This window comes from Lonchura striata, chromosome 5, assembly GCF_046129695.1.
Source record: "Lonchura striata isolate bLonStr1 chromosome 5, bLonStr1.mat, whole genome shotgun sequence".
Taxonomy (NCBI): Eukaryota; Metazoa; Chordata; class Aves; order Passeriformes; family Estrildidae; genus Lonchura; species Lonchura striata.
In genome coordinates, this window is record NC_134607.1 from 69,439,823 (window position 1) to 69,460,010 (window position 20,188).

The 20,188-nt window shown below is 44.2% G+C and overlaps 1 protein-coding gene across 2 annotated transcripts in view; it reads left to right on the forward strand.

Annotated features, from left to right (window-relative positions):
* The window catches only part of PRKCQ (protein kinase C theta), a 53,453-nt gene that overhangs the window by 26,711 nt on the left and 6,554 nt on the right, over positions 1 to 20,188 (forward strand). For both annotated transcript variants that reach the window (XM_021530938.2, XM_021530936.3), the window contains 9 exons: positions 8 to 39; positions 137 to 222; positions 1,383 to 1,512; positions 2,856 to 2,965; positions 3,121 to 3,238; positions 4,250 to 4,425; positions 7,429 to 7,602; positions 16,903 to 16,994; positions 18,485 to 18,547. In XM_021530938.2, the coding sequence (XP_021386613.2) occupies positions 8 to 39; positions 137 to 222; positions 1,383 to 1,512; positions 2,856 to 2,965; positions 3,121 to 3,238; positions 4,250 to 4,425; positions 7,429 to 7,602; positions 16,903 to 16,994; positions 18,485 to 18,547 (981 nt within the window). The remainder of the gene's footprint in view (positions 1 to 7; positions 40 to 136; positions 223 to 1,382; positions 1,513 to 2,855; positions 2,966 to 3,120; positions 3,239 to 4,249; positions 4,426 to 7,428; positions 7,603 to 16,902; positions 16,995 to 18,484; positions 18,548 to 20,188) is intronic.

A 20,188-nucleotide genomic window follows, 5' to 3' on the forward strand; every position in this document is an offset into this window, starting at 1 on the left:
ATTTCAGGGGTCTGAATAAACAAGGCTATCAATGCAGACGTAAGAAACTTTATTTTTGTTTTCTTATTGTCATTATTTACTTAATCTTTTCTTAAAGGATTTCTTTATTAACACCATGACATACTTGCTGTTGCAGAATGTAACGCTGCCATTCATAAGAAGTGCATTGATAAAGTAATAGCCAAGTGTACAGGATCAGCAATCAATAGCAGAGAAACAATGGTAGGTTGTATTACTATTATTATTATTGCTATTGTTATTATTATTTTATTTTATTTTGTATGTTATATTTTATTTTATTTTATTTTATTTTATTTTATTTTATTTTATTTTATTTTATTTTATTTTATTTTATTTTATTTTATTTTATTTTTGTGTTTCCTTTTAAAAAATCTTCAGTGTCATTCAGATCTCTCCTACATCATTGCAAAGCAACTTCTGATGAAGCAAAAGGACTTTCTGGGGCTAAGGACTCTGTGATCTGATCTCTGCCCTTTGCTTTTTATGTTCCTAGTGATTTCATTACTCCAACTTAAGATTTACTCAAATGCAGCTGCAGAATAAGCAGTTGGTGAATCAGAACTGACATTTTTCTAATGCATGAAGTATAACTCAGAAAGAAGTCATGGACACAAAGTGAAGATTTACTGGAGAAAACTCTTCACTATTCAGTGTTAGACTGGATATCAGGCTGAATTTTCAGATTTGTGCTTGAATAAATCTGTGCTTGTGTTATCTGAAACAGTCAGTGGGAGATCTGATATCTCCACTGTTACTTGCTTTATTTTTCTCATGTCAGTTTATTCTAAAATTTTCTTTTTGGTAGGCAAAACCAGATCTTAAACTCTGGATAGGACTACTCCCTTTACCTTGTGTCCTACAACTTCTGTTTATTCTCAGTCCCACGCTGTTCTCCTGCTATGATTTTTATAGATGAGATTGCTCTCACTTCTCTTCTGACATCTCCAGGGTAGATGTAACCAACTTTGTCATCACCTTTCATACTAAAAGAATTATAACAGGCTCTTCCAAGGAGTGATTCATGACAACAAATGTACACATCTATTTCAGGATGAGGTGAATAATTTTTAAAAGGACCAATGTTTTCCCACTGAGTATTAGGGGGGAGCCTGGGGATTTTAATGAGGCACAAGCAGTCCTTTGGTCAAGGCCAGGGAAGAAATGACCCAATTCCCTCTGAATTGCAGTCACTATGTATCAAAATTTGGATTTGTGTGCCTGATAAATAATTTCTGCTTGGCAGTCATACCCGAGGATAAAAGGGCAGTAGAGAAACCAACTTCTGTGGTTCACATTTGGTTTCCACACGGAGCTGAGGTGGAAATGAGGAGTGGATTTTCAGCCTGGCTTTTGTCTTGCAGTTCCACAAGGAAAGGTTCAAGATCGACATGCCCCACCGCTTCAAAGTGTACAACTACAAGAGCCCCACCTTCTGTGAGCACTGTGGCACCCTCCTCTGGGGCCTGGCACGGCAGGGGCTGAAGTGTGACGGTGAGTCCCTGGCGAAGGAGGCACCAGCTGAGCATGGGAGGGGTCGTCGTCTTTGGAGGGTGGCAGTCTGAAAATCCAAATCTCATTTATCATCCTTCTCTGAAAAAACACTATGAGGTGGCACCCAGGAGGGTGAAGGAATGGTTGCAGGACTGTCCTTCAAGGAGGATCATTCTTCAAGAATGAAGACAGCTTCCATGCACTGAGAGAAATTTGATCTAGCAGTGTGAGAGCCCCGGGCTTGGTCTGGGGTCTCATGTGCTGGTAAAGTCTCTCCTCCAACCCGAACTTCCAAAGAAAAACTCCGCAGCCTCTTGTTGTTCGGTCTCAAGGCAGTTTATTGTGAGTTATCTAAAAGATTTTCTTCTTGGGCTGCGGCTGTTTGATCAGCAGCCAAGGCAGAGGCACACACACACCCTGACACCTTCACTGTCTGGTGTCTTCTTCTCTCCCACCACCCAGGGCTGCTGCTATCTTTTATATATTACGTATTATATGTTTACAGTTTTTCCCCAATACCTACTACCTATATTACAAAGTGCTTTTCTACTCTAAACCAATCTGTGAGTGCCAACATCACCAAGAACATGGAGGCAAGGAAGAAGAAGGAGGAAAAACAGGATCAGCCCATTTTCCTCCATCTTAGAACTTCTGACCCCCATGTACAAAGTAAAACCCCCCTGTACATGTGCTAAAACCCCATTGTACAATACTAAAAAATTTTCCCCTCTACTTTGTAACTACATTTACTATACTATCTAACCCTTTGTGACTGCTTGTTCCGCCTTCAAAGTTGCTAAGTCATTCCATGGCTCAAACTCAAAATCACAGCTGTTTCCAGCTGCCTGCCGGGGTCTAAAATGCTTCTGACCTAGGAATGGAACCTCTAAAAATGTCTGAGAGACATTTTGAGTTCCAACACAGCAGGATGATGAGTTGCTACCCAGAGAGACAGAAAGCATCACAGTGGCACTCTTCATCTCCCCAAATTACCCCCAGTATGAACTTGCAAGCTCTATTTCCACTGTCAGACCCAAGACATTTCACTGTCTTCATCATTCCAAACCAATGGGAGGATCCTTTTCTGTGATTACAGTTTATCTCTGAGATAATGGCTTGTAGTTTTAGTAGCCTGAACCTGCAAAGGTTGATGGATGTGGAGTGCAATGTCTGGCCAGAAGAAAATATAAAAGTATAGTCTCCATAGAGAACCAAAAACTAGCTGAGTGCCATCTCAAGAACTCTTTAGGTGGCTGATCTCTGCTCCTGGGCAGCAGCAGCACTTGCCCCTGCCCAACCTTTACATCCTTCCTTGTCCTGACACCTCGTGTTCTTTCTTTCAGCTTGTGGCATGAATGTCCACCACAAGTGCCAGGCAAAAGTAGCAAATCTCTGTGGAGTGAACCAGAAACTGATGGCTGAAGCTCTGGCAATGATAGAGAGCACTCAGCAGGTAAATATTTTAAGCATTTTTAGATGCTCTTCTCATAAGCAAAGAGCTCTTTCTAGATTTTGGCTTTTGTGAGTCACACTCAAGAAGTCATGGAGTTGTTCATTACCTCAGGGCGTGACTTTTGGCTCAAAAATTTGCTGGTTTCTGTGCCCCAGGCTCGCTGCCAGCGCGACAGTGAACAGATCTCCAGGGATGGACCTCTGGAGATTGGCTTCCCTGTTCCTGTGAAGGATGTGACACCACTTCAGGCCTTGCCAGGCTCAGGAAAAAAAGGTAATTCCTCCTGGTGACACAGGACAGAGCTTTGTTCTTGTTTGGTTGGTACTTGGTTAGTTGGAGGTGACACGAGTGGGGAATTTTTTGCCAAGCTCTAAACAGGATATTTGAAATCCTTCTGATCACCATGGTAAATTTTCTTTCTGATTTCATATTTTTGGGTGGAGGTTGACTTCTGGTAGGTTTGAAGACCAGTGATAGACCTCCACTCACCCAGGAGCTGATCTAGGTGTCACAGCCCTCTGTGGTACAAGAACAGATGTTTAGGAGAGTAAATGAGAGACTGTGCCCTTTGGGCCCCAAGGAGAAATAAATGATGTCCCTATCTCTGTTTATTTTTGTTCTGTTCTACAAGTAGAACTGGCTGTGCTGATGTGAAACAGTAAAGTCTCAGGTGGGTTCACATCTGCTTCACACATGGGTCTGTTTGCCTGCTGAGTAGTGTTCAGTGGTTTAGAACAGTTACAGCAACAGGATAAATCCAGTGAGGGGAAAAATCTCTTACGAAATCTTATAAATCCAGGTTAGTGGAGTATTGAAAAAACTCAGAGTGATTCCAGTCCAGGCTGGCTGGAATGGCTGATCTGGAATGCTTCACATCCAGAGCAGGGGCACAGTATGAAATTGCCATCCCCCCTTTTCTTCTAGCTTTGCCTAGGGTTTTGAAAAGACCTTGAAAAAATGAAACCATGTCATAATGGCAAGCACCAAGAAGGGCTGGAGAAGACAGGTGGCCAGAAATTAAGGATTTGGTGCCACAAAACAGAAAGCCAGATGAAGGAGTTTGTAACGTGGTTTGTAAATTTAAAAAAAAGCTACTGAAGAAGATGCAGTTTCTTCTGGAGAGAAAGCAGTGTGGGAGCAGAGCCAATCCATTCAGAAATGGCCACCCCACTTCCATGTGTCTAAAATACCCTTTTAAACCTCTAAGCAGAATACTTGTGAGTGTTCTGGGGATTTTCTGCTCCTGCCCAGGGGTTTATTTAAGTACTCTGATGTGTGTTGCAGAGCCACAAGGCATCTCCTGGGAGACTCCAGTGGAAGGCACAGTGAAGGGAGAGTCTCTCATAGAGTCAGACTTGGGAGAACAGTCTCAGGAACAGCAGGAGCACCAAGTGCAGTTAAAACTGACCATTGAAGATTTTGTCCTGCACAAGATGCTGGGGAAAGGCAGTTTTGGCAAGGTAAGCATTGGGGCTGGGACACCACTGTGTGCATTTGCATGTCACTTTGTGTGGCACTAAATAATATCTGGTTTGAAGGGACACTTAGGAAAAAAACATGTAATCATTTAGGTTGGAAAAGACCTCTAAGGTTTTTGTATCCAACTGTTAACCCAGCACTGCCAAGTCCACCACTAACTGTGTCCCCAAGTGCCACATCCACATGTTTTTGGAACACTTTCAGGGATGGTGACTTCACCACTTCTCTGGGCAGCCCCTTCCAATGCCTGACTAGTGAAGAAATTTTTTTTAATATCCCATCTCAACCTCCCCTGGTGTAACTTGAGGCTGTTTCTCTCCTCCTGTCCCTGTTCCCTGGAGCACAGCCTGACCCCCTGGCTGTCCCCTCCTGGCAGGGACTTGTGCAGAGCCACAAGGTCCCCCTGAGCCTCCTTGGCTCCAGGCTCAGCCCCTTCCCAGCTCCCTCAGCCTCTCCTGGTGCTTCAGCTCCTTCCTCAGCTCCATTCCTTTCCCTGGACACACTCCAGCACCTCAGTGTCATTCTTGTAGTGATGGACCCAAAACTGAAAACAGGATTTGAGGTGTGGTCTCATCAGTGCCCTGTGCAGGTCACTGCCCTGGTCCTGCTGCCACACCATGGCTGATAAATCTCCAAGTCTTCAAAGAATCCATCCTGTGGCATGGCTGAATCCTGAACTCCATCTTCTCCTCACCTTGTCCTTCTCCCTGTCACATTAGTTGCTCTCCCATGACAGGACAGGGATGCCCCAGGTAGGGTTTCAACTTGCCCTTCTGTGCAGATTGATGGATCCAGGATATCCCCAGAGAGTTGGTGGGAAAGGTCTCTGTGCTCTCCCTCCTCACAGGGAGGTGGAAGCACGAGCTGAGAAGCTGAGTGTGGATCAACTCTGCTCTCCAGAGCAGCAAATCCCAGCTGGGAACAGGAACTGCTCTTTCCAGCTCTGATCTGTGCTGGAACCCAAAGCAAATTTTGCAGCAGCCAAGAATTTGTGCTTTTGAAACAAGAACCACCTGTTTTCAGCGGATTCATTAATCCTGATGAACTGTGGATTGTTCTTCCCCCTTGCAGATATCCCCTGGGAGGGGACTCATGTTACTCAGTGCCAGCACAAAGCTGAGAGAAGCAATTTCAGAGGGACTCCCCATTGTGTTTTCACAGCCAGTAAGGAGAAGGAGTGTGGATCACATTTCCCACATCCCACATCTTTCCAAGGGGGAAAGTAGACCTTGACAAAGGGCTGCTTTTTGCCTGCTAAATGATCTAGGGCAATTGCTGCAGCCAGTTCTTCAACTGGTGAAATATTTCCTGTATTTGCCTTTCACACCTGAAAGAAATAAAATCATAGAATGGTTTGGGTTGAAAAGGACCTTAAAGACCATCCAATTCCAGCTCAATGGACAGGGAAATTTTCCACTAGAAAGTGTTGTCATGTCCACAGTTTGCATGGGAGCCAGAGCTGAGGACTGTCACAGCTAAAACCAGAGTATCCCAAATCAACATTTCAGACTAACCTGAAATCAAGAGCATAGATATGATGGAAACATTTTTATTGGAAGGAAAATATTTCTGGAGGTCTTCTTACCTAAACCATTCCTCAAAAAAGGTCAATGAAATGAGGTTTCTCAGGTGTTCATCAGTTCAAGTCTTGAATGCCTCCATTGAATCACATTCTGTACCTTGTTTTAGCCCTCATGCTGACATGGACTCTCCAAGCTTCTGCATCTCTCTGAAGTGCACAGTGTGGGTGTGGAGAGGATGGGCCATTTCGTGCCTTTCTGCAACAAAAACTCACCCACGAGTTTCCTGTGCTGGTGTCGCTCCCGGTGCCCTCATTTGCTTGGAGCAAGATTCACTTCCCCATAGAGGGGAGAGGGTGTGCAGATCTCAGTGCCCGAGGGGTCTCTCCAGTTCTGTGTGATCCTGGGAGGTTGAGGGGCAGATATCTCCCACCACCACCTCTGGTTGTGGTCTGGCATTGCCTTCCTGCTCCTTGGAAGTCACAGCACAGGTCACAAATGCAGCAAATTCATTCCCCAGTTCAGTGCCCAGCACAAACATGAGGGTATAAAGGGTGCCTGCAGCATCAGCACTGTGAGCATTTCTGGTCATTCAGCACAGAGACAGAGGGAGGCTCTAGGCTCTACTCTCTGTCTGGTGCTACAAAGTGAAATGCAGCAGTAGCCAAAAGGGTAAATAAAACTTTTGTCAGGGCTAAAACATGTCCCAGCTTACTCAGTAAATAGCGTCTGGCAGAGAACTTCAAAGACCTCTGTGATGAATCTTACACATTTATTCAGTCTATGGAAACAGGGTCAGCAGGCTGTTAGTGTGAAGATCAGGACTGCCACTGCCTTCCTGGAGAGACTTCTTTGTTCTGTGGTCTCTAGAAAACCATTCTCTGCTGCTCTGGGTTTTATTTTTCCTGCCTATAAAAATAGAGGTTGTAACTCCTCTGGGACGTGTTTTCCCATTCTCAGAGAGGTCCTGCAAAAGCAGCCCATGTGCTCAGACCTGAAAACTGAGAGGAAGGAAAGACATCTGATATAAATCCAGTCTAACTACTGGTGGACATCATTTTCCACCTGCTGAAGATCTGGTGCAGGGTATTTGCATTTCGAAATGCTGATGAAGCAATATTGTGTGTTTTATTGTTTGAAGTCAGAAAACAGGAAATGTACCTCAGGAGCATTTGCATGAGGGTGGTTTCTGGTATCAGAGGTGTTTGGCTCTCTGGCATGTCCTGTCCATCCATCCTGCTCCTCTAATTGCCAAGAACTTCACATCCTTCTCCAGGGCTCAAGTTCATAAAACTATTCTGGGTGTGGGGAGCAAACTCAAAGTCTTTAATGGCAGAATGGAGCCTTAAACATCAAGGTTTTTAAGGTGTACCCCAGTGAATTCCCAGGAGCTCAGCTCCCACCCTCACATGGCTGCTCTGAGAGGAGATAATCCCTCATTCTGAGCAGCTGTTTCCATTTTAGGTATTCCTGGCTGAGCTGAAGAGCACAGACCAGTATTTTGCTGTGAAAGCCCTGAAGAAGGACGTGGTGCTGATGGATGACGACGTGGAGTGTACGATGGTGGAGAAGAGAGTCCTCTCCTTGGCTTGGGAGCACCCATTCCTCACTCATGTCTTCTGCACGTTCCAGACCAAGGTAAGACAAGGATCTGCCACCTTCTTCCACAGGCTGAGAATGCTGTACTGAAATGCAGAATGCTTCACTGAAATACAGATGCTTGGTGAAGGGCTTCAGCCTGCTGGGGTCCACTTGGGACATGAAGTGGTGCTCAGGGAAGGGATCTTCAGATTAAGCACTCAGGAAATAGCTCCATAAATTTAATCTACTTTCCTCACATCAATCTGGGGATGGAATGGTGTATTTGAGGATTATGGCATCAAAGACTAATTGAGGGACAATCTGCTGTTAAAACCTGCATCCTGCTACCCTGGGCCAAGGATGTGCCAAGGCCACACCCACACCAGGATAAGGATGTGCCCACGCTGATGTTTTATCTGAACCTCTTGGCCCATGGAGCATTGTGCTGCAGCTAGCCTGGATCAAAGCCAACTCAAGAAACCCTGGTTTTGGAGGATAAACATGCTGTCATTCACTTCTTAGCCCCTGTTACTATTAAATGGTATCAGACACTGGTGGTCCTGCAGTCCAGAGCACCTCCTGAAATCTTGCTTGTGACTCCAAACCAAAACTGAAGTGACATTTAACTAATACACATATTTTCATGATCCTACGTGCCAACAACTGCTCAGCTTCCCAGAGCCACAGCCAATAGCCTTAACACCAAAGCACACACAAGGTAAAGAAAGAAGCAATGGAAGTTTGAGAGTTTTTCTTCTCTGTCCAACCTACTCAAACCATTCCTGAGAGATGATTGATATCTCTTAGCTCAAATTCAGAGCAGCACTGTCTCATGGCTGCTTGTTCAGGGTTTTGTTTGGATGCTCCCAGTCCCTGCTCAGCTCCAGGATTTGGTGGCACAAGGCACTGCTCAGTGGAAGGTTAGGACCTGCTCAGGAGGAGGCTCTTCTGCAGGGTCAGGAGAAACAAATACAAGCTCTGTGGCACATCCCAGTCATCTGTGGGATGTGGCACCTGTTTAAAGACAGGTTAAATTTATAACAGGGAATGCCTGGGAACTGCTGTAGGTGATGTGACACTGAGCCCAGGCATTCCTGTTTAACCCTTTTGGGACTGACAGTGGGGATAATGTGTGCTGGGAACTTATCCTTGCCTGGCAAGGAAAGGAATTAACTCCCTGCTTGAGGGGAGCTGGCTTTCAGAGGAAAATATAAATGCCACAACTCCAACTATAAATGCCACAAATGCCACGCTCTACAAAAGCAAAGGAGATAAAGGTTTAATTGAAGAGATAAAACATTCAAAACAGTCACAGCTCTATGAGGGAGGTTTTACTCCAGGGATTGCTGCTTGTATCTCCAGAGGGATGCTGGCTGAAGCCAGCAGCAGAGCCAGGCTGTGCTGCAGCCTGGTCTGGGAGCTGCAGCTCAGGTTCAGGATGGTACAGCAGGGACAGTCTGGAGCTCTGGGTTCAGGCAGTGCAGACATGCAAGTGTCCCCTTCCCTCATGAGACCACGGCAAAAAGAGGAGAGACCAAATGCAGTCGTGTCAGGATCCAGGTGGGATTTACCAACTGTTTAAGGGGAAATACTGAAGGATGGAAAAGCAATGAGTGCCTGAAAAATTCAGGGTGCCAGGCTCGAAAAGCCAGATGATTTCTTTTCTACATTTCTGGGCAGCAGCACAGGATTGCCCTCCTGTCATGGAGAAAGAAATCAATCCATCTCATCCCAAGCCATCACTGCTGCTCTAAAGCTGTGTGACCTCCCCTTCTTGGCTTCACAGAGAGAGGAGCTGGAATGGGGCTGCCCAGAACAAAGCTGCTCTGGGCTCTGGTGCATTTTCACCTCCTGATTTTTCTCCTCTAACCTTTCAAGCCAGCAGGGATCACTCAGAGCAGGAAAGTCACTCAGAGTTGGGAGCTGTGACAACCTTGGATGGTCTTCCAGGGCTCAAAGGGCAGTGTGGTTGTCAGAATGTCTTTTATGGCAATCATTTTAGGCTCATGGAATGGTTTGGGTTGGAAAGAACCTTAAAGATCACCTATTTCCAACCCCCCCTGCCATGGGCAGAAGCCACAGCACCGCTGTGTAGAGTCTCTCTATGGATTTTAATATTGAAAATATGACATTTTTTTTGTTTCTTGAAGTTTCAGTGGATTTCTGAATCCCTTGTGCTTTGGCTTAGCTGAGCTGCTCCAGGTGCTGAGTGTCTCTGCAAAGGACAGTAAAACCAGGAATATTCCTACACCAAAACAAGGACCTCAATAGTCCACATGTTTCCAGAGGGGGGAAAAAACTCCTTTAGTCTGTTGACAGCTCTCTGAGCTCTGGGATGAGTTTCTTCCTCACCTCCAGCCAGGAAATGAGTGGCTGCTCAATTATATAAATCTGGAGAGCTCTTCAGACAGGTTTAGATGGCACCAGGCACTTAATGCCCCTCTCTATTCCAATGGAGCCTGAATGATCAGTGCCTTCAAACTTCAGAATATTTTTCTTGTTTTATTGCATGAGAATAAATGCAAGCCCATAGTGTTTGGTGGGGTTTTTTTAGTCCAATCTCTTCGGGAATTTTTCTGTTTTATTTTACTGCAGTCATCTTTGTATCCAGATATTCAACTGACATAATTACATACCCTGAATTTTAACAAGCTCAAAGAGCTGTTCTGCTATTTTGCTGTATTAGATTTAAAGGGATGCTGTTATGTTAAAGAGGAGGAAAAATATGTTTATAATTCTGTGAAATCCCAAAATCAGTAATGCCAAAACAGTGACTAGCATCCCAGAGCTTATGTTTTATTCTTTTTTGCATTTCACTGATTTTCTGCCATAAAAATAGGCTTTCCCTTTTTGAAAGTCACTTTTATTTCTGTTTCTTTACTTCATTGACCAAGTTTTATTAACACCCTTTACCTAAATGCAAATTAAATCTTGAGGCATTTTGACTTGCAGCACAAAATAGCAACAGAGAAGATTATCTCAACCCAAAAGAGAAGTAAGCGTTATTGCCATTTAAAAGAAAATATTACAGAAATGTTTATTTTCTGCTTTACTGTTGTATTTTATGTTTTCTCCTGGTGGTGAGCCTTTTTCACATGCTCTGTTGCCCTTGTGTCCTTAATACTGACTGAAAAATCTCTTACACTGGCAAGAAGGAGAAAAGAATCATAAAATGGGAGTGGGCTCCTAATTTTAAAATTCTTTGTCTCTGTTTTCCAAGGGTATTTTGAGATTGCTCATTAAAATATCTCCTCAGATGTTACTTCAATTTCTGAAATTATTTTTCTTTCCATGCACAATTTCAGTTTTCTTCTCTTTCTGACTTGCTCTTGAGGGGCAGGGCTGATTTCTTTGCCCTGAATCAGAGCACGGGGTTGGCACGTGGGCATTTCACAAACCCTTTGGATGTTCAGCTCCTCTGCCTGGTGGTGCCATGGACCTCCTGAACAGCCCTAGCTCCATCCTCCTACTTTTTCTTGGAAATATTTGTCCATCCATGTAGTATTCTGAGTACTCTGAGCTTGGAAAAAATCTGCTTCCAGGCCAAATTTGAAGCAGCTGATGGGAAATTTTAGGAAAGCTTTGAGGATTTTTCCTCTTGCAACCAACAGGCAGGAAAACTGGCAAGGTCTCATTCAATCCTGGCCAAAATTTCAACGTGGTTTAGCAGAAATTGAAGCATCTCAGCAGAGCTTTGGGATTTCTACAAGGTTGTGCCAGAGAAGGTGTGAGCAGCTGTAATTGTAACATCTAATATATGAAGTTTTTGCAAGCCACTTCTAGATGTCAGCCCATGTGGTGTGAACTGGGGGAAGGCATTGGCCAGGAAAAGAGGAGGACAGTTCACCAGTGGGGTTTTTTTAAGTAAAAGTTGATTTCCATATTCAATACACATATTATCATTGCCTCCCCATTGTACAATCTGAGGAAAATCAGCCCAAAATGCATTTAGCTTTGCCTGAAATTTCTAAAAATATGCAGTCTAGCTGCGCTTTGTCCCGAAAAAAAAATAGCTTCCTAAAATAAAAACATTTAATATTTTTTTTCTGTTTTTCAACTACTAAAATATTTCTGTTTCATGGATTTGGCTTCTTTTTGTTTCATTTTTGGTCTGGTGATTTTTTTTTGTTTTTAATTCAAAAACTTCAGGTAAATCTTTCTCTAGCCTTGAGAAAATTAGTCTCTCTCCAAGATTCTGCTGGACACTGATAGGGAAAACCACTTCCACTTGCAAGACATGGACTGATAGTGCCTCAGTTTACCAGTGAGTGATGGACTCTGTCTGCTCTGAGTGTGAGTGAAGGTCTTGGGATCTCAAAGCTCAAGTGGAAGCCAAGTCTGCACATTTATCACTGCAAATGTGTTTTATTTATGTGTATAAATGTATTTCTGCGCTTTGTACCAAGCAGATGGGCACACCACGCTGAGCATCCCAAATGAGCAGCTCCACACGCAGCTGGAAATGCTGACAGTGCAAGGATGAGAACAAGGAATAAACAGTGAGAGCAGGGGCTGGACTGGATGATTGGGCAGCTGTAAGAAATGCTGCCATCTCCAGAAGATAGGCTGATATTGCACAGAGCAAGGGGAAAAGTCTTTAAATCTTTAAAGTCTTTAAATCTTTAAAGTCTTTAAATTAAAGCTTGCAAAGCTGCAAATTCCAGTGCAGGTAAATCATGGAATCACAGAATAATGAGGTTGGAAGAGACCTCTAAGATCATCAAGTCCAACCTATGCCCCAACACCACAACTAGTCTATAGCACCAATGCCACATCTGGTCTTTCTTAAACATATCCAGAAATGGTGATTCCACCACCTCCCTAGGAAGGCAATTCCAGTATTTTATTATTCTTTCAGTGAAATTTTTTTCCTAATATCCAACCTAAACCTTCCCTGACATACCTTGAGGCTGTGTCCTCTTGTTCTGTCAGTGCTGCCTGGTGGAAGAGACCGACCCCAGCTGTGCACAGCCTCCCTTCAGGAAGCTGTAGAGGACAATAAGGTCACCTCTGAGCCTCCTCTTCTCCAGGCTGAACAACCCCAACTCCCTGTAGCCACCTCCTAGGAAGGAGTAACCCTGTGCTAACTGTTCCTTGTGACAGTGGACACAGTGAGGACTGCACTTCCCTCTTTCCCACTGGATGGGATGCTCCGATGGGATTGCAGCACTGAGCGCTGTGGTGGAAAAGGCTTGAGAGGCTTTTGGCTGCCAACTATGCCATGAAATAAAACAGATCCAAGGTGTGGATCGGCACCCAGACTGTGCTGAGCTGCATGAAAAGGTGAGACCAGAAGCAGCTGCAGGGATTGCATCATGTCCAGTTTTTCTCTTGGCCAGGGACAGCCTAGCTCAGTGGGAATGCAGCAGGATTAGGTCACTTGATCTGGAGCCTTCTCCACGTGGAGACATTTGTTAGGGTAACTGATCTAAACCCAGGTAAAGCCACACTGTCCTGCAGTATTAATTATTCTGACATTCACCCTTCTGGAAGCCCTGGGAAGAAGAATTTTTGCTCCTCAGTAAATGGTGATAAATTGTGTATCTGTATGTATGCAAGCGCTTTCAAAATGCAAAGAAAACAAAATCTGAAAATCTCTGCAATAAAGTGCTCTGGAGGGCTTCCAGCTGGTTAAAGGATTTTAAGAGCCTGTTAAAGGATGTACCTTCAAAAGATCAATTTAAATGCTGCCTGCTTTATACTCGTTGTTTATAAAGTTGAAAGCATCTCTGATAGTGACTATTCATTCTCACAGCAGTCGCAGCAGAGCAGGAGCAGGTTGGTTTAACTCCATCCCTGCCATGTCCTGGAGAGGCAGAGGGAGCAGGTGGCTCTGTGGGGAGCAGCTCAGCTCAGCACAGGCACTGAGGGATCGAAAGGGCAGGAGACTGAGTTCCTGCAGTTATCCAGGCTTTCAGCACCCGGCTGGGAACTGTAATTTTGTGTGCAGGAGCTGTGTTATTTTGTGCAGGACACTGCTGCCATGTCTGTGTGCTGTACAGCCTCATGTTGTAGGGCTCTGTCTGCTGCAGGAGCAGCACTTCACCCTCCCACAGAAGGGTTTGTCCTGTTCCTGGTGCTGCAATGGAGAAAACCCCTGGGAGATGGCCTAGAAGTAGGGAATGGCTGATACATGGATGTTCTTAAGACAACTGGTGTTAAATACATCAGGAAATGTTTGGACAATGCTCCCAAGCACACGGTGTGATTCTCAGGGTTGTCCTGTGCAGGGCCAGGAGCTGGACTTTGATGATCCTTGTTGGTCCCTTCCAACTCAGAATTTCTATGATTTTATAACTATCCTGGTGCAGTGTCCATCCTTGAGTGCAGGAAGGGCCTTTACAATTTTCCTTGAACTTTGTGGTCACAAACGATGGCCCTGAGGTCTGCCATGAGACCAAACTTCTTCACTTGTGTGAGTCCAGAACCATGACCAAAAGTCTGGCTTGAGCATTTGCTACCCAGGGATGCTCCCACAGTTGGTCAGCAAGTTTTCTGTCACCTGCCTGCAGGGCAGAGGGGCAGGGCATTCTTTCCAAGCCTGCTGCAGAGCTGTGTGGGTCTCACCACTGAGGAACAACATTCCTGCTTGTTTGCTCAACATCCACAGGCAGGACCCCTGCAGGGGATAAGGGCATGGCAGAGCCTTGAGCATCAGAGAATGGTTTGGGTTAGAAAAGACCTTTAAAGGTCATCTAGTCCAGCTGTTCTGCAGTGAGCAGGGACATTTTCAACCAGATAAAACCTCCAAGTGCTGACAGGCTCCAGCAGCAGGCAGGAGCCATCAGCTGCCTTTCCCAGGACAAGAGGAAGCGAAGCTGGAGCCTGTGTGCAAGAACATCCTCTGTGCCACTCTGACCCTTTGACCTCCAGCACTCCCTTGAATTTTCGGTGCTTTCAAGAATGGGGTTTGCTACTTCCCATATTTCATGTCTTCTGTGGCTCTGTAGATCTCGGGGTAGGAAGCTGACTCCAGTGAGTTGTTGCACTTTGCCTTTCTTGGTTACACCTCAGCACTCATAGTGACGTAGAGCTGATGTCAACCAGTTCTCCTCCACAAGCTATGCCAGGCATTGGCACTTCTTAAGAAGCAAGGGGAACTTCCAAGCCCCAGAGCAGCAAAGTCAGAGTGATCCTGTCTGTCTTTTCAATAGGGTTTATGTACCACTCTATAGCACCTGATATAAACCTCAATACTAAACATTCCAAAGTAAATTTGTATTCTCCAGCTCCATAGCTTAAGGCAGTTAAGCAACAGCGTTTGTATATGTGGATGTAAATTAATCTGAGGGGTTGTCCACCTTTTCTTCCCTCAAGGATGCTGCAAGCATCCCCAGTTTCAAGTCAGAGTCCCTGGGTTCAGTTAAGCAGGTACATTAGATGGTTGCTCAAGTCCATGAACAAGCAGAGTGTGACTGCTCATTCTACTGGATTATTTACAGTTAGAGATGTGTGATGAGGTGTAGCCAAAATCAGTGGGCTTTACAGGGGAACTGAGGGGTTTTCTCCTTCCCAGCCCACTAAAGCTGAGTCTGGCCCATTTCAAGACCCCTGAGGTTTCTTCAGTCCCAGCAGGACACACGTGGTTGCTGGTGTGTTGTTGGCTAAACCCCATCACCTCCCTGTGTACCTTCCCAAAGAGCATCTGTTCAAGTACTTTCCTGAATGGGCTCCTGAGCTCACGTTGCTTCCAAGATTTATACATTTCTTCTCTAAATTTCCCACCTTCCTTTGGCCTTTTTACTTGCTGGAACTCATTTACATGCACAGCCCCCTGCAGATGCAAGAAACACTGAAAACCTGCACCCATTTAGTTTAGTGATGGAATTTGTATTCTTTCCCCAGGAGGCCAGATCTGGCTTTGAGCTTGTTGGATGACAGGTGGGGTTTCCAGTGAGTCCATTTAAATAAGAGTGCTGTAATTAAGAGGATCTGGCTAAAGAAATTGCACAAATTAGAGCAGACAGCTGTTGTTTGAAAGGAACAAGCACTTTTGTGGTTTTTTAACATAGCCAGCTCTTGGCTTCCTGCCAGAGAAACTTACATGAGATCTTACGGATAAAAATCTTCAACTGTTAAAAATATAAGTGAAAATAACTCTATTTCCCCCCCAGAAAAAAATGTAATGGGCAATAGGCAACAAAAGGAAGATACTCAAACTTTATAGCATAGCCTAGAGATGACTGACTTCAGGTGTGTACAGAACAGAGAGGGGCTTTTGAGGGGAAAAAATTCCACATCCACTTTGTTTTATTCCTGCTTTTATGCACAAAAGGTGAGATTCCCAAAACAGAAGTTTAAACTGGGACCATAGCTCAGTGTGCAGATCCTTTTCCTTCATAAAAATGTGTCCTTTCTGCTTTCTAGAGACAATTCAGTGTGGAAGGGATCAACCCAAACCAGCTTCTGCAGGGTTCTGGTGATGAGTTTTGGCTGATGAGGCTGTGACAGGATCAGTGTTGTGTACATGAGCAACCTGGTCTAGTGGGAGGCATCCCTGCCCATGGCAGGGAGTTGGAAATTTAGGGGTCTTTAAGGTCTCTTCCAACCCAAACCATTCAGTGATTCCATGATTCTGCATCAAGGATTGGAAGAGAAACCTCAGTGATCAGTTCTGCTCATTATACATAAAGAGATTCCATCATTTCTATGTACCAGGAGGAGAGTTTTTCACTGCCTTGGTTAAACAATTGATGGTTCATGAAACTGGAGACCAGAACTTGACTTTTTCCAGGCTTCTCTCTGTATCTAGAAAAATTATTAATTCATTGCTTTCCCCACTAGCAAATTACATAGAGAAGCTTTCAGGCTTAAAATCAAGTGTGTGCTTAAAACAAATTGCTGTGTCTGGTTGGTGTCTCTGATAACTTGAAAAAGTCAGACCCAGGTGCCTCCACAGAAGCTCTGCAGGAATGCAGGTGACACCAGCTTGAAGTCACACCTCTGGATGGGTCCTGTACTGGGATGGGGACCAGAGGAGATCTGGGAGTCACTTTTGCCTTTTCCAGTACTCCCCTGAGAAGCCTGTCCATCTGTCCTTCTGCTGTCCATCTGTCCCCTTTCTGTGAGCCTGGAGCTCTGCTGGTAAAAATCCACAGCCCCAGCTGGTTATGACGTGTGGCTTTGCAGTGTTTGTTAGTGGTGTTTATAGAACACAGAGCAGGGAGTGTGAATATGGGCTTAGGGAACCAAAAGGAGAAATGAGGAATGTAAAAAAGAGCTGCTTTCTTTCCAAAACCCTCAGTAATACTCTCCTTCCGCTTTCTGAGCGGTTTGGTTTTTTTTTTTTTTAATAGTTAAACTTTTACCTTGCTTTTCACCACCCCTTATTTATTGTCACCTTGTCTCCTTCTCTAGGAAAACCTCTTTTTTGTGATGGAATACCTCAATGGAGGAGACCTCATGTTCCACATCCAGAGCTGCCATAAGTTCGACCTTCCCAGAGCAACGTAAGACATTTATCATTGTATTTTTCATTGCCTTTGGGCCTGACTTGATTTTATTCCCAGCTCTGCTACTGCCTTGTAGAGGGAATCTTGGGCAGATTATTTTACCTCTCTTCACCTTGCCCAGCTGAAAAGTGGGGAGGATGCTTGTGCTGGAAGCCAAGTCCCCTCTCTATCCCAGCTGTCTCCAAACTCAACAAAACCATACAGGCCATCCTCCCAGCTCAGTGAAGGACTGGAGTGAGTCACTCCCCATCCTCTTTTCCCTCCCACAGAAGAATTTTAGACTCCATCCACACAGTTGGTTTCACTCAGACGTGACCTTGCTTCTTTACAACACTCTGTAGCCAAGCTGCAGGACCTGCTTGAGCTGAGGTTCCCAGCCCAGTGGTCAGAAGTGAAGCTGTTGTTTGTTAGAAGTAATGGGATTTTCTCTTTTTTCCCCTTAAAGTTCAAGGGGGTGGGGTGAAAACCTATCAAAAGCACAAAAGGTAAATTTAAACAAAGAATTAATATACCAGCAGAGAATTAAAAATGTATTTAGCTTTGATTAAAGTAAATGGAAGAATTAGAATAAATGAAAGGTGCTTTTGATCCTTCTGCAAGCAAAAGGTATTTTGAAAGTCAATATTGAAACCACTATAGGAATCACTTTTATTAAATAATTTAATAACTACAACCCCACACTGTCTTTTAAATAAGCATCTGATGATATTTTTTAAATGCATTTGAATGTCCAGAATTAAGGGCCAATGCGTTGAAGACTGAAGGAGCAGATCTGTGCCACACTGGAGGGGAATATGATCCTCTGGTTTCATTCCCTTCTGGGACAGCACTTTTCATTCTTCACACTGATGCTGCTTCTGCAGCAGGATGTGGTGGTGTCCTTTGGGTAAAAATATGCTGAGAACAACAACTTCAGGCTCAAAAAAACTCCAGAGAAAGGCCACCAGCCTGCTGGATAGCCCATATTATGGATAAGCTTTCAAAATCAGAAAGAAATTTCTTCACTGCAAGTGTGGTCATTCATTGGAACAGGCTGCCCAGGGAAGTGGTGGAATCACTGTCCCTGGAAGTGTTCAAGAAGTGTGGATGTGGCACGTGAGGACATGGTTTAGTGGTGGTTTTGGCAGTGCTGGGTTAATGTTTGGACTTAACCAAGCACTTTGGCAGTGCTTGGTTAATGCTAGAGGGGTTTTCTAGTAAAAATAATTCCAGAATTCCAGAATTCTTTTAATAGAAAGTCATAAAACAGGGCAGGGAAGAGGGCAGGGAGTCTGTCTGTGCTCCCCATCTCAGATTCTTCCCTACTTTTGGGAATCTCACATCACCCATCAGTAAAACACAGTCACCACAAGCCTTCTGGAGACACTCCAAACCTGGGAACCTAATGAAATTTTGGCTTTTGTGGGGACAAGGTTTCCATCTTTTTGGTTCTAGTTGAAAAAATCTTCGGGAAGCTCCTGTTCTGACTTGTGCCTTCCGTTATTCAGGTTTTATGCTGCTGAAATAATTTGTGGGCTCCAGTTCCTTCATTCCAAGGGCATAATATACAGGTAACTTAACTCTTGAATGTAATTAATCTGCTAAATGCTAAACCTTTTCTGCTTTTCCCTGCAAGCATCAATGACAGCAGAGAGGCTGTTTCTTGGCTGTACTTACTGGTACTGCAAATCTCTGCAGATTTCCCTTTTTACATAGTTTGGGTGTTTTATTTTGAAGAAAGAGTGTAGAAAAGGCAGTTTTGATCCTTCTGTCAGAACCCAGTTCTGTTTCAGTTAGCATTAAAACAAACCCCTGGATGCATTTGCACAGAGCCATTCACACAGCACACAGTGTAGACACCTTGCTTAAGCTTTCAACATATCAAGGTATATTAAGGTCAAGTCAGACACAAGAAATTTGTTACATCTGCTGTGCTGGTTACCTTGGGACAGTGGTGACAAGCTCAATTCAAGTAACAAAAGCAGGGAGACAGTGATGTATCTTAATTTTGGATTAATTTTGTGCACAATGGTCAGATGGGATTCATGTCACCATCATGAATCTGAGTTGTTAAGTTCTTCTTGTAGTAAGCAGAGAGCACAGGACATTTTGAGGTTCATCAAACCTGTGTTAAAATGTGTGTGGGAAGTGCCCATTAGGCCACAGTCTGATTTCCCATTGCCAAAAGGAGGAACTGAATTTCTGGGGAGCTCTGATTAAGCTCAGCTTCATGGCAAAATTCAGTTACTACATTGCAGCCTTCTTTAAAAGCAGAAAACAAATAACTTGTCACAAATAAATGAGAAAGCTCCCTACAGCAACGATGTTTGCTGAAACCAAAATGAGCTTATTTCAGTGTTTGTCATGTAGCATGAACATTAGAGCAAATGCTGAAAGTGGATGGCTTGCTCACAATCCATTCTGCCTTTAAAACACGAGCTTTGATTTTTATTAGTACTCATGTGGGAGCCATTTATAGTCTTTATTGACCAGTGATGGTGATTGCATAAACATGAGATCAATATCAGTGGCATTAAGCTAAGATGATCTCTGGGGCCTCTGCAACTTTTCTGACTTTAATTATTGTTCTCCATGAGTGAAGGGAAAAATTTTCTGGTGCCCAAATCACTTGACCATGTCTGCTATTTTTTAGTCAGTCTTCTCAGAAAATCTGATTAAAATATCTGCAGGACATGGTGACTTTATGGCAGGGCTGCTAATGCTGGCATTTTATTTATAATTCACATTTTTAGTTGGAATCACTGTGCCAGTGCTGTGTTGGGACTTGGGACTCATTTCCTCCTGAGAGGAGAGGGGTATTTAGAATCTGGAGCCTTGGGAATTGAGGGAAAATTGGGACATCTGGGCATTGGGTGGCATAGGAAGAAATACTTCATTCCCAGGAGTTGGTGATATTGCTTTGGGTATCAAGCGTTGAGAGAAAAGGTTTAACCAGTCCTACTGTCTTTTCCCTTTTTCACTGAAGACAATGACAATGGGGTCAGCTGAGAACACAGAGTCATCAGTATCTCTGTCAGAGCAAACTAAGCACTTAGGAAAGTGAATAGAAATCTTTTTTGAAACGACATCTCTTGCGATGCCGTAAGAATAATGAATCCAGCTGTTCTGTCTCATGCACCCACGTTTGGAAACATTGGCTTAAATTTGAACGAATGAGCCGAGGTATTTTTTGGCAGAAACTCCAGTCCCTG